The sequence below is a fragment of the Phascolarctos cinereus genome, unplaced genomic scaffold, assembly GCF_003287225.1.
Source record: "Phascolarctos cinereus isolate Bilbo 61053 unplaced genomic scaffold, phaCin_HiC Scaffold_3;HRSCAF=262, whole genome shotgun sequence".
Taxonomy (NCBI): Eukaryota; Metazoa; Chordata; class Mammalia; order Diprotodontia; family Phascolarctidae; genus Phascolarctos; species Phascolarctos cinereus.
The window spans coordinates 73,316,568-73,329,798 of NW_027555736.1; the positions used below are offsets into that span (position 1 = coordinate 73,316,568).

Below are 13,231 nucleotides of genomic sequence, written 5' to 3' on the forward strand. Positions count from 1 at the left end.
AGGGAGGTTACCCATAGCTCCTGGCAGGACCCAATTTCAAAGAGTGCCAGAGAAAGCAGGTCAGGCAGACAGCCACCGTCCCGGTCCCAATGCTACTGCCCACATCACATGCTGGAGAGGAGGGGCTAGTTCCAACCTTTGCAAGAGGCCACACAAGGGCTGTGCTGTTACAGGGCTGAGTTGAAAAGGAAGGAAGGGGGATGTGGAGGGGGTGGTGTTGGCTAACATAGCTTATAGCTGGGTGAGGAATGTTAACCAAGGGCCAACCACCAGATTCCAGAGAGACCCCAAAAAGCTGGAAGATGGGGCCTCAGCATATTTCAGTCTCTATGAAGCTGAAGCCCGAGAAGCCCGAGCTTACTCCTCAGAAGTCCAGCTTAGCTGTATTCCATGTCTCCTGGGCTTTAGTAATTGCAATTAGGTATTTCAGCTGTGGGCAGAGGATTTTAGGACTAACCGGGAATATTTGTTATCTGGACTTAATTCTAGGCATTAAGACACTAAATAACAAGACATTAATGACTGAATAAGGATGGAACATTGTACGCATGTAAAGATGACTGCATCTACTCAGGGCCTAACAGAAATGGTACAGTACAGGGAAACAGCACTGGACTTAAGAGTCAGAGACCTGGGTTTGAAGCCCTGCTCTGCAATTTGCTACCATTGCCTCTCTGAATTTCCTCAGTTATAAAGTGGAGATCTCTGACTAGATGAAATATTCTCTGAAGTCTTTTCCAGGGCTAAATGCCATGATTCACCATGACTAGCCCCACCTGGTACAGAATCAGAGACTCTCGGAGTCAGACGGGATCTCAGAGGCATTAGTCTGACCCTCACCAAGAGGTGCCCCAAATTCCCAGCAAGTGGTGATCTAACCTTAGTTTTAGAAGAGCTCTCATGAGAGGCAACCTACCAACCCCCGCAGGAGGCCCATTCCATCTGGGGGTGACTCTAGTTGGTAGGAAATGGGTTACAGCAGAGGGCTACCATGGCTGCTATGGAAGGGCCGGTAGGTTCATCCTATCCATGACATCTGCCTGCATCCTTCACCCAAACCTGGTCTTGAAAAAAAGTCATTGTTCAGAAAGGGAATGGAAACAATTTGGTGCAAATTCATCGCCTCTACTGAAAAAACTCAAAGCATATGTCCTACTGGTAAGGCAGTAGAATCTTACTTGTATATGAAAGAGAGGAGTCCCAGAGCTTTTGACTTTTGTCTAAAAAAATCCTTCTAGTTTAGGTTATGAGAGTAAACACCAGGAGAAAAAGAATGTTGGGATGTTAGGAAGGAAGTAGAAGGGACTTTCTGAGAGAAAGGGACACATGACATCTCAGATAATGAATGTAATCTGCATTAGATGGCACACTTTAACAAAGATCCTGCCTTTGAAGGCTAAAATGCTCTTAGGAAAGGTCAAGAGCCCTCAATGGGAAGTAATAAAAAAAACTCTCTACTTGTGTTAATGACCCCCTGGCTTCAGGGAAACAGAGACAAGAAAAGGGATGCCTCTGAGGTATAGGAGGCAGAGCTGACCAGCCACAGTTCTGTGGCACTTCCTTTAACACACCACCATAGATGAGGTCACTCTATTGTAGGCCCAACACTAATACTTCCCAAACAGAGGTCTCCTCTCTCAGAAATCGGGCTAAAGACCTCAAGGAAGCTTGTTTTGGGAAGAGAGGGAGGAGAAGGCCTTGTTGCTGTAGGTTGAAGAGAGAGACAATGGGATTAAGGATCAGAATCAGAAGTATCAGTGATTCAAAAACTGTAAAAACAGGGTACGTAGGGAGCAAGACCAAGGGACAGTGGTAGCGATAACCAAGAATCGGATCACCAAAGAAATGATCCTGGTGCAGGCCCATGGAGGCTCCAAGAAGGATGGGGTTAGGATGAAGGCTCCCTCGTGGGGAGCATCTGGGCAACGTTTCCTCCACAGCCCCCTCCTCCATCCTGACCCAGGCAGTGCTGTTCATCTATGGCCATCTCTAGCACTAAGCCACAAGGAACAGAGCTCCCAGCCTCGCTGAGGACCCCAGGAAAGGCCAGTTCTTCCATGCTGGCACCTTGCAGCATGGCCTGCTGGCCCCACGGTGCCTGGAGCCTGGGCTGAGGTCTCTGACTTGTCCTGTTTCCTGTAGGAAAGTTTCTTGGCCCTGCCCAGAGGGGGTTTACTTGACCCTGGCTGCTCCTAGCCTTAATGGATTGTCTCTAGCTGCCTGCCAAGTGCTGCTGGCACAAGCTGAGATGATTACACTAAGAACATGCTGTGTGCCAGATGCTTTCTGTGGGATGACAGATTAGAGGGTGATGGCTGATGAGAAGGAGGGGGCTACAAGTCACAAATGCCAAATGCTAACAATTGTACAATAATCCCACGTCAGAAAAGGCCACTGTTACAGAGGACTTTGGGAGACACGGGATTAGATCATTAAGGTGCAGGATGAGTAAAAACTCCACTTAACCTGTGCATTATACGTACTGCTGAGATGAAGATGAGAAAGGAATTCCTTCTGCAGCCCCACCTTCCCTATGGCTGTGGTGATGACAAAACAGAGTGGAGACGCCCATGTGAGGAAATAGATTTAATGCATCATGACATCAGTGTTTACATAGGCACTGGTGGCCACTGTGCCGTGGGCACACCCCGGCTATCATGTGACAGAAGCAGCAGCGGGCAGGCTCTCAGCAAAGCTGAAACTCTTGAGACCAAACATCCATAACATGTGCTGCTGTCAGCCAGCTATGGGGCTCTGGACCTATCCTTAAAAAGGAGCCAGCACTAAAATTCTGGTTCCGGGCACCCTGAGAATACTGGATTCTTCACCTACATCTGCTGACTGTCCAGACATCTCTGCTCACAGTTGGAAGAGGGGCTGGAGGATGTCTTTCAGGGCCTATATCTTTCCTATCAAGGTCCTGGTATCTTCTGGCCTGGGGCCCTGGTGACTCCTCTAGCCTTCTTCTGTTCTGCTATTAGGTGGGTTAAGCTCTTCACAGGTAAATCGTTCACACATCGATGGCTTCTCTTGCCCAGTGGACTCTCTGAAGGGGCATCATCTTCCAAGTTTCTTCCTCGTTGCTGAACACTGCTTCCTCCTATTTTCCATGTGGAGTGATTCCAAACTGTTCCTTCCAGGTCTAGGAAGCAGTGCCACCAAGACAGAGAAGTTTACTTTCTCTCTGAATCCACAGCCTCTGTCTTTCTCACACACAAAGGAAATTCAGTAAGGGTCTTCTAGCCTGGAGCCTTCTGAATCTGTGGAACGATCCCTTTCTTTGGGTGATGTTCAGACAGTAGCCTGGTCCCGGCCTTCCCAGATGTCTTCCCGTTGCTTGGCCTCCAACCGCTTTCTTTCTGTAAAGGCAAGCAATGTTAAAATTGGTTCCACACAACACCAACTGACTGACTTTCCTTCAGTCCAAGTTTTCAGGGAAATTTTAACCAAGACAAGTAGAATCACTGGTTTTTCCTAATATGGTTACGAGTAACTAATGCCTCTGCAACACCAATAAGAAAATGTCGTATTATAGAGAAACAAGGGAAAGCATGAAGAGGCGAGAAAAAGGTATATTTCATAAAACCAGCTCTTAGTTTTATTTATTAGTTCAATGATTTTCTTACTTTCAGTTTTATTAATCTCTCCTTTGATTTTCAGGATTTCCAATTTGGTGTTTAGTTGGAGATTTTTAATTTGTTCTTTTTCTGGTTTTTTGTTTGTTTTTTTTTTTAAGTTGCATGACCAATTCATTGATCTGCTCTTTCTCTATTTTGTTGATTTTAGAGATATGAATTTTCCCATAAGTACTGCTTTGGTTGCAATCCACAAATTTTGGAATGTTTTCTCATTGCTGTTATTCTCTTTAATGAAATTATCGATTGTTCCTATGATTTGTACTTTGACCCACTTGTTCTTTAAGATTAGATTATTTAGTTTCCAATTAATTTTTAATCTTTCTTTCCATGGCCCTTTATTGAATGTAATTTTTATTGCATTATGATCTAAAAAGAATGCATTTAATGTTTCTGCCTTTGACTGTGAGATTTTTATGCCCTAATACATGGTCAATTTTTGTGTAGATGCCATATACCACCGAGAAAAAGATATATTCCTTTCTATCCCCATTCAATTTTCCCCAGGTCTATCATATCTAACTTTTCTAAAATTCTACTCACCTTCTTAACTTCTTTCTTGTTTATTTTTTTGGTTAGATTTATCGAGTTCTGAGAGGGGAAAGTTGAGATCCTCTACTAGTATAGTTTTACTATTTTCTCCCGTAACTCATTTAACTTCTTTAAACATCTGGATGCTAAACCATTTGGTGTGCATATGTTTAGTACTGTTATTGGAAAAAATATATTTCAGAACTAGGGTCAGACTCCAGCAAATTCCAGATATCAGTTCTTGCTTGGTTAGTCTTGCCTCTCCTACTCTACTTCTCAACTGTATCAATGCCTCCTTCAGACTGCCTATCATTTTGGGGTTAGTTGTTTTATACTGATCCCTCATTTATTCTCAAGAGGAACAAGGGTCAGGGTGAGGTGTCAAGAACGTGTTTACGTACTCACTACTGAACCTCTGGTTCAAAACTCCAATAGAAATGGTAACACTGCAATAGGCTATACCTTCTTGACACAGCTTTACTGCAAAATACTTCTTAAGCTCCGTGTTTTTGAATTACTGATGGGGAAGTTTTTGGGGGTAGATGAGGGCAGAATCAATACTCAGTAAATGATAATGACCACAAGAAATGGTGAAGGACTGATGTTGCTTTGAAGATCACTGAAAATGCAATTTTGGGGGCAGTGACTTAATTTTCTCTATTTGACAGTGAAAGGCAGCATGGCACAGGGCATAGAGAACCAGCCCTGAAGACAAGAAGACATGGGTTCAGGTCCTACCTCTAACACAAACTGGCCATGTGACTCTAGGTGAGTTACTTCTCAGTGCTCTAGGTCACTCTTTAAGACTCTAAGTTGTAGAGAAGTTGCTAACCTACATTGGTTGAGAGTTTCCTCACCTGGGAGTTCCTACATCAAATAAGTTATATCTCCAAACTTTATAAAACACGCTTTACCAATTATCTGCCATCTGGGTCTATTGAAAGGACTAAATATGTTAATGTCTATAGCAGGAGGATCAAAGAGGCTGCATAAATAAAAATACTTTTTAAATTATACCTACACAAAGAAATGAGATATCTTGCCTTTAATTCTCTGGCTCTAACACTCTAGGGGCAAAAGCACTGCCAGGTTGCAGTGCAGCAGGTGACAATGACAGGGAAAGGAATTTACTGCAATTTGGGCTCCATCTTGTGGTACGCGCTGAATACAGCAGCCAAGACATCCGCGTGAAAAAAATGGGAACGAGCCTGTAGGTGCAGTTCTATCAAGGCAAATGGCTGTTCAATCCAGTGCCCTGTTCTTTCCCTGATAGAAAATGACTGCTTGGGGATAACCCCAAGGTTATGATTTGGCTCTAGGTCAGACTAGGGTAGCTAGACATATGGCATCCAAATGTACTGGCTGTAACTGGCTTGTTTAGAAAACTGAGGAACTGCCTAGTTCTCCAACACAGAGAAGTTTATTAAGTAATCAAAGGTGGAGGAACCTTAAGAGAACGTGAGCAGAAACAGAAAAGGATTCTAGACTACAAGAAAAGTAAATGGGACTCCTGCAAAACAAGCAAAAAGCGAATTTTTACAAATCAAGCTTTTCAATCAAGCTAAGCAAACTATAAAAGGCTGGAGGTCAAGGGATTCTTAATCTAGTGTCTATGGTCCACTAAGGGAGAGATTTCCATGGGGTCTGTGAACTTTAAATGGGGGGCAGGGCGAGAAGAAAAAAATATACGAGTACACACACGTATGTATGTATAATACATACATATATAATACATATATAGACACATGTATATTCTATATATGCGTATCTCTCTCTTTGTTTTTTATTAATCCTTCACTAAAAGTTAGCATTCACTTAAATTAGGAATGTAGGCCACAAACATTCTGAGAAAGGGTCCAAAGGCTTCAAAAGCCCACCACAGGGGTCCATCCATGACACAAAAATGGTTAAGAACAGCTTTTCTAGGGGAAAGTAGAATAGGGATGACTTCATGAACATTAATCGTTTAAGAGAATATAAAAAACATGGGAAATGTGAGGGGAAACTAGATGGTTCATGCCAATAAACAAGCCAACCCCAACTTACACCCCGCACCCTCCTTAGCAATCAGTTCAAAGCAACAGTGAATACATTCTGAATTGCTCAAGCAGGCCTAGGATAAAAGAATCTCAGAGCTGAAGGAGAGAGATCATTTAGGTCACCTTCCTCATTCCTCATTTTACAGACAAGGAACGGACGACCAGAGAGGGGCTTCCAAAGTCCACATTGGGAGCCAGGGTTTCTATGTTCTCTTCCCCTAAGCCCCAATGCCACTTTAAAATACAACTGGAACACACAAACAGGAAAACATGTAAAGCAGAAAACTCAAGACAAATGCTGTCCCTTTATCCAAATGAACATAACAGAAAACACTAAAAGATGGTAGGAGTTTGTTTTGCCTGCTTCTGTGGAGCTCCAAGATGATTTTAATAAGTGATGCAGAAGCTAAAAGCAGGGACAGCATTGTAAAAGACAGATTAGGAGAGACAGAGAGGAAGAAAGGACAGCAGAACTGGTACCAGAATATGAAAACAAACAGGGCCTAATGATTTATACATTTCCTAGTTTTAAATGAATTGAATGAAGTCACTGAAGGGTCACTAGCTACCATTCCTCAGACTTGGGGAGCGAAAGATTGGAAAAGAGCCAGTGTTTCCATTTTAAAAGAGAAAGGGGATGCGACCTGTATGATTTACTTCCACACCCGGGAAAAATAATGAAAAAAATCATCACAAAATCAATTCAGAAACACCTATAGAATAATAATGAACATGGCTTTATTAAGAACAAGTCCAACCATACTAATCTAATATCCTTCTATTTCTTTGAGTGAAAAATGTGGTAGATCAAGGGGAGGTGAAAAAATGTGACCCATCTTGATTTTGGTAAGGCTTTGGACTTTTTGATTTAGCAGGCATTTAGATATTTATCAATATACTGAGAAAACATAGTTCAGTTTGCAGAACAGTTATATTAGAGGTGGGGAGATACACCACCATGAAAGGTCATACTTAAAGGATGATTATCTATGGGTTAGTATTATCAATCTGGGGAACTAAGTGGTATTCAGCAGGGCTCCTAGGCTAAGGTTGTTAAACATTTTCATCACTCTTCTATGGCTTAGTGGAAAGAAGAGGGAGACTTGGAGAAGTCAGAAGACCTAGATTTATGTAATGGTCCTATCACCTATTAGCTCTGCGACCCTGGGTAAATCGTTTATGTCTAGTTTTCAGTTTCCTTTTCTGTAAAATGGGCATAATGACATACTCTCAGAGCTGTGGAGAGGTAAGCACTTTACGAACTGTCAAGTTGCAGATTGTGATGGAAGAAATGAGATGCTCATTAAAGCTATTAATGACCCTGAAGGGGGCATTAATTGAATGTGTCGGTGATGTGGTCAGACAGATACTAAGGTACTGAAATTTATATAAGGAGTAATCTGGATTGGAAATACACTCAGGGAACAAACAGAAAACTTTCTAAATGGCACAAACCTGAGCAATAGTCATCAATGTAGTTTTGTGATTTAAAAACAGCCCAACAATGGGATGCATAAATAGGAATGCTGACACTAGAACTAAACCTTGCCGGAAATGTCCATGTCAGGAACAATTGTTCCCTTCTGACTTCACCTTTTAGATTATTCTAATATATTTCTTATGTATTAAGACTGTGAGTTCCATGAGGGGAGGGCCAAGGTCTATTTAATTTGTCTTTCTCCTACAATCTAGCACAGTCCTTTACAATGAACTTTGGCCTAGACCTGTGATTTCACTGTTGTAGGTAACTTCTGGTGAGCCAATTTCTTCTTCCAATGAAGATCTGGCAACTAGTTTGCTACCTAGGGTACAAGATGCTTGCCCAAGGCCACAGAGCCAGTGTGTCAGAGGATGCACGTAAACCTCGCTCCTTCTGACTTGGAGACCAGCTCTCCAGTCACTATGATAGGTTGTCTATTTGCTTTTCATATAGGAGCGACTGAATTGAATTGTCTTCCTGAATGGACTGTAAGCTTCATAAGGAAGGGGCTATGATTTATATTTCTGTATTCCTAAACAACACCTGGACTGTGGAACCTTGCAGTGACTTAATAAATATTTTAGGAAGGAAGATCATAGGGAGTTCTTTTAACTAGTATTAATTCAAAATCAAAAAACTTAAATTCTTTCAACTATTGAATGCATTATTTTCTAGTTAAAACAACATTTTTCAGCTTTTGCAAGAGTACTAGATAAAAAGAATTAAATTTTTAAAATTACAAAGAAGAAAAAAAAAGTTCCGAAGGGAATACAATTAGGGTAATCTTCTTATCATCATGTTAAGTTTAATACACACTTTTCAATACAAACTACATAACAGAATTTCACAGTTTCATATACAACCCAAGCGTGTGTATATTTGAATAGCTGTATTTGTTAATGATTATTAAGTTCATAAAAACAAAGAAAAAATGTTTTAAAGTGGCAAATGAGGGTGACATCCTAACAACTCGACCTGTCCAAAAATGGAATGGGTTCCTCAGGAGGTGGGGGCTTCCTCCCTCACTGGAGATTTTCTAGCCAAGTGGGGATGACCATTTGCTATGTAAGTGGCAGAAGCACCAGAGGATAAGAGCTCTGGAGCTGGAAGGGCTGTCAGACGCCACATGGTCCAACACCTTCATCTTACACAGAAGACAGAGGCTGTGAGCGGTGAGGTGATCTGGTGACGGTCACTGAGGGTGAAGCCTCAGAGACAGGGTCTGAACCCAGGTCCTCTGACTCTTGGGCCAGTACCCTATCCCTTTCTGTCTCCCAGGAGAGTCTCATGTGGGCATGGATTGGACTCAATGGCCTCTGGGGTCCCTTCCACCTCAGAGATTCTGTAAGATAATTCTATCACAGGCACCTCCAGAGTCATCTACAAAAAGAACTTGCTTCTAAATTATCAATGATTTAATTAGGTAGATTGGGTGATGAAAGCTGACTTTTACTCTCTCTTTCAGTCTGTGCAACTCAGCCACAATAGGCAGAACGGAGAGCAGTGTGGACTAGAAGTACAGAAAGGTACTTAAGTTTAGGCTGCTATCACAAATCGGCGTGAGAGGAGATGTTGTCCAAGATGAAAAGGGAAAGTTCCCCAGGTCTTTCTGAGTCAGCTTTTCACACATGGCTTCATGGCATGAAGAAGCACTAAGTGAAGTAATCAAGATCACAAATCCTGAATCTGTGAACAGGACAGTTTCTTGTGCTATCCAGGTTACATAGTTAAGAGGATGGAGAAAATTTGTAAAGGAGATTAGAAGCAAGGCATGAAGATGATTAAATAAGGCTTATGAGGAAAAGTCAAAGGCATCAAGTCCTAGAGACGGCTGAGGGATAGGGACGTGATGAAATCAGCAACAATAATGTCAATACTGTTATAATGATTTTACACCAAATTCACCCCAGTAACAATCACAAGAGCATTTGGCATTTGAATAGGATTCCTTAGTTGCAGAATTAGAGAATGTTAGAGCTCAAAGGGATTTTGTAAATCACCTAATTCAACCGAGGTCTATTCTCCTAAGTACTTTCACAGACCAGCTCATTTTTATCTTCACAAAAACTCCATCAGGGAGGTAGGTCAAGAATTATTATGCCCATTTTGCAGATGAGGAAACTGGGGCATGATGACTTTCTTATGGCCACCCAGACACATAAAAGCAGAGATCAGATCAGAACACAGATTTTCTGACTGCTAAACTCAAGTCTGTTCCCACTCCTAAGTCTGTCTTCATAAGGATTCTCTACTTCCACTTAGGAGAGAACTAGGGAGAAAAAGGCTAATAACAACAACAACAAATTTAAGTTAGATTTAAGAATTTCCTGGCAATGAAAGCTGTTAGAAACTGAAAGAGGCTACCAAGGGAGGCTGTGGAATTTCTTCCTCTGGAGTCTTTCAAAACAGAATTGATTATCACTTTCCAGGGAAGATTTAAGTATGATATGGCCTCAAGGTCTCATCCAACCTGGCTTGATGATAGGATTTTTATGCTTTTGTATTCTTAACTTTAATCTGCAGGGCAGCAATGAAAAGAGAAACTACTCGTCTATGATGCCTCTGGGAGGTATATATTTTCTTAACCCATGAATGGGGGGGGAAGCCGCCTGACAGTGGTAGGATTTGATCAATGTTTTGAAAATATAAAGCACTGTGGCTGAAAAAAAGGTGACCGAAATAGTGCTGGGTGGGTTTCCATTTCTTCTAGAGCTTTTTCTCATCTTCAAAGAGAAGGCTGAATTCAGATGTTGAGAAGTGGACATTTTGGGGCTTCACAGAAACACAATAGCATCTACTTAATCTGGAACAAAGCTAGTTAGGGAGGAAATTTTACTACAACACAAAATCCTCCTATGCAAATCCTGTTCTCAGACACAAAGACTGGGATCATCTCTAGACAATAAGAAAGAAAGAGTCTATGTATTCAGATCTTTTAGACCATCAGTACCACCAGAAAGAAATTTGTCACAGTAGGTCACTACACCAAGATAGTGGTCTTTTTGCAGGCAGCTGATGACACAGAGCTCTGGGCCTGGAGTCAGGAAGACCTGAATTCTAATTTGTTCTCAGATACTTACTAGCTGTATGACCCCTGGGGGAATCTCTTATCCACTATCTGCTTCAGTTTCCTCAACTCTAAAATGGGGATAATAATAGCACATACCTCTCAGGGTTGTTGTGAAGATCAAATAAAATAATATTTGTAAAGCACTTTAGTGCCTGGCATGTAACAGGTGTTTAATAAAATGTTTGCTTCCCTCCTCCCTTCTAGCACAGACTAGTCACAGTCCTAACATTCACATCATTTATATATAATTTGCATGGCAAGGTACTGATATGGTTATACTGCTAGCATTGTCTGCTGCAGTCCTACAAAGAAAATCATGAAGTGAGGGGCGCTGAAGGGGACATTTAGGCAAGACTCATGTTCGTCAACTGATACATCTACAAAGGAAAATGATGTAACATTGGGGTAATATTCCACTTGTAAGTAAAGGATTAACAACCCTGACCATTCTTCACATAGCCCTTTAGTTACCGCCTCCTCAAAACCAGCAGGAAACCTCTCTCCTGCCTCTAGAGTCTCAGAGAAGCCTTCAATGATGGAGCATGGGAGAGAACTCACCACTAGCTCATTACAATCATTAAGGTTTCAAAAATAGTTTGGGTTCAGCTTTGAAACTTCAGCACCTGCCATGGCACACTCTGTCACTGGTTATCTGGTCAGTGCAGCTGAGAGGCCGCAAGCTGGCGGCTATCACCACAGCAGAGTGGACAGGAAGTATTAATGGCCTTGTTAGAACAGCAATAAACAAGGTCTTTGAAACTTCAATTCGTTTAATGGAAAAATGAAGTTACTTTCTGGTAAGTGGAATTCTCAGAATAAAATGCCTTCACAGATTCCCCAGATCTTAAGCTGGGGCAATGAGACTGTCTAAACCTTAAATGTCGATAAAAAGTACTTAGGAGCCAAGCCAGAATTCTAAGCCTTTACAAAGAAGTTAACAGCCGATAAAGGGAAAGAGACAGACTTTAACTTCAGCTCCCAACTGTGGGGAAAGAAAAAAAAATCTACTTGTAGACTAGAAACATTTTCCTAGAATTTCTACTCTAGCTACTAGTAAATAATTAGAAGATGAACTCCAGATCATGTCACACTACAAATATTCAGGAGTGTCTCAGACCAAAAAAAAAAATCAAAATCAAAATCATTCCCTCTAATTGTTAACAGAATTGCCAGCACTTTTTTCTCTGTTACTTCTTACCTGAGTATTGATAAGATCAGATCACAGTGATGTAATGGATGTGCTGAGCATAAACCATGGCAAAGTTCCTTTCATGCTAGAGGTAGGATTTCAACTGGAAATGTACTTCACCAGAAAGATCTTGCTAAAGGCTGGGGTAAACATTATTATGCTTCACAAAGAACCATAGATGTTATCTAGAAGGTTGATACACACATGTCTCATGAAAAACACTGCAAGGAGCATTGATTAGAATATCTGGTTGGGTATAAAACTGGCAAGCAGATTTTAGAATGCCTTTCTCCCAAATACCAGCACAAGAACCATCTCATTACTCCTGAGAGCCTTCACAGGGAGGGAGATGGCAAAACGAAACAGGTTGCTCTCCTTTCCTTGCTGGCCTTCAAGTGAAGATCCGGAAAAGTTCTTAAAAAGAGCTAGAGAAGGAACCAATTCTTCAACTTACCACGGGCTTCCTGCAGTTTCTTGAGTTCTGCATCCCGTTCTGCTTTGGTACGCTGACTCCGCACCCCAAGGGCATTGATTACTAGCCTTCGGGCCAGGGCAGCAGATGTCTCAGGACGTGGCTTGGCTGGCTGGAGAAACTCTGAGGAGGAAGCAGGGAGGGGGAGGAAGTGAAGGAGTAAGCAGCTCAGTCCTAAGTGATTTAACACAGTAATTAACATACCAAATAGACTAACAAGGGCTGCATCAGCAGTAATTAATATCAGTGTTAGATGAGCATCACAGGAAATTAACATTGTGAAGTACAACTTGGCTTCATCATTTGCAATAACACAACTTTATGCAGCAAATGCATTAAGCAAGTCAGCCTCAGCCAGACCTGGATCTAGCAGTCATGAGACACAGAAGGCCAGGGAAGTAAGACAGGCTGGAGTGATGCCACACCTGCCTCCATGACACCTTCCTAACTAGACAAGAGGAGGCAGCGCTGGGGTGGGTGCCACGCAGGGACAGAAGACCAGTCACCAAAGAGGGCTCGACTCACCGGCACAAGCTCTTGCTTTGGCTTTGGCAGCTTTTGTGGCCTGAGAGAGTGGCCGGATCTTTACCATCATGTGCTTACTATTCAGGGCATCACGAGCTGCAGAGAAGTTTAAACATGAACATGTAAGAATGGAATGAAATGAAGGAAAGAAAAACCTGAAGCTGGTTCTCAGAAGGAACTTCTTGGAAATAAAAAAAAAATTGGGGGGAAGTGATAGAGACTATCCATGTATTCGCTTGCTCAACCAGTATTTCTTTATTCCTATTATGCACCAGGAACTATATTAGGTA

General features: G+C 41.9%; 1 protein-coding gene across 3 annotated transcripts in view; it reads right to left on the reverse strand.

Annotated features, from left to right (window-relative positions):
* Positions 1 to 2,571: 2,571 nt before the first annotated feature.
* Positions 2,572 to 13,231, reverse strand: part of R3HCC1L (R3H domain and coiled-coil containing 1 like) — a 96,307-nt gene continuing 85,647 nt past the window's right edge. For 2 of the 3 annotated variants that reach the window (XM_020996810.2, XM_020996809.2), the window contains 3 exons: positions 12,942 to 13,037; positions 12,399 to 12,539; positions 2,572 to 3,359 (listed from right to left, as the gene is read on the reverse strand). In XM_020996810.2, the coding sequence (XP_020852469.1) occupies positions 3,292 to 3,359; positions 12,399 to 12,539; positions 12,942 to 13,037 (305 nt within the window). In that variant the 3' untranslated portion in view covers positions 2,572 to 3,291. Of the gene's footprint in view, positions 3,360 to 12,398; positions 12,540 to 12,941; positions 13,038 to 13,231 lie in introns of those variants that run through there. The other variant, XR_013485220.1, reaches the window with a different exon arrangement.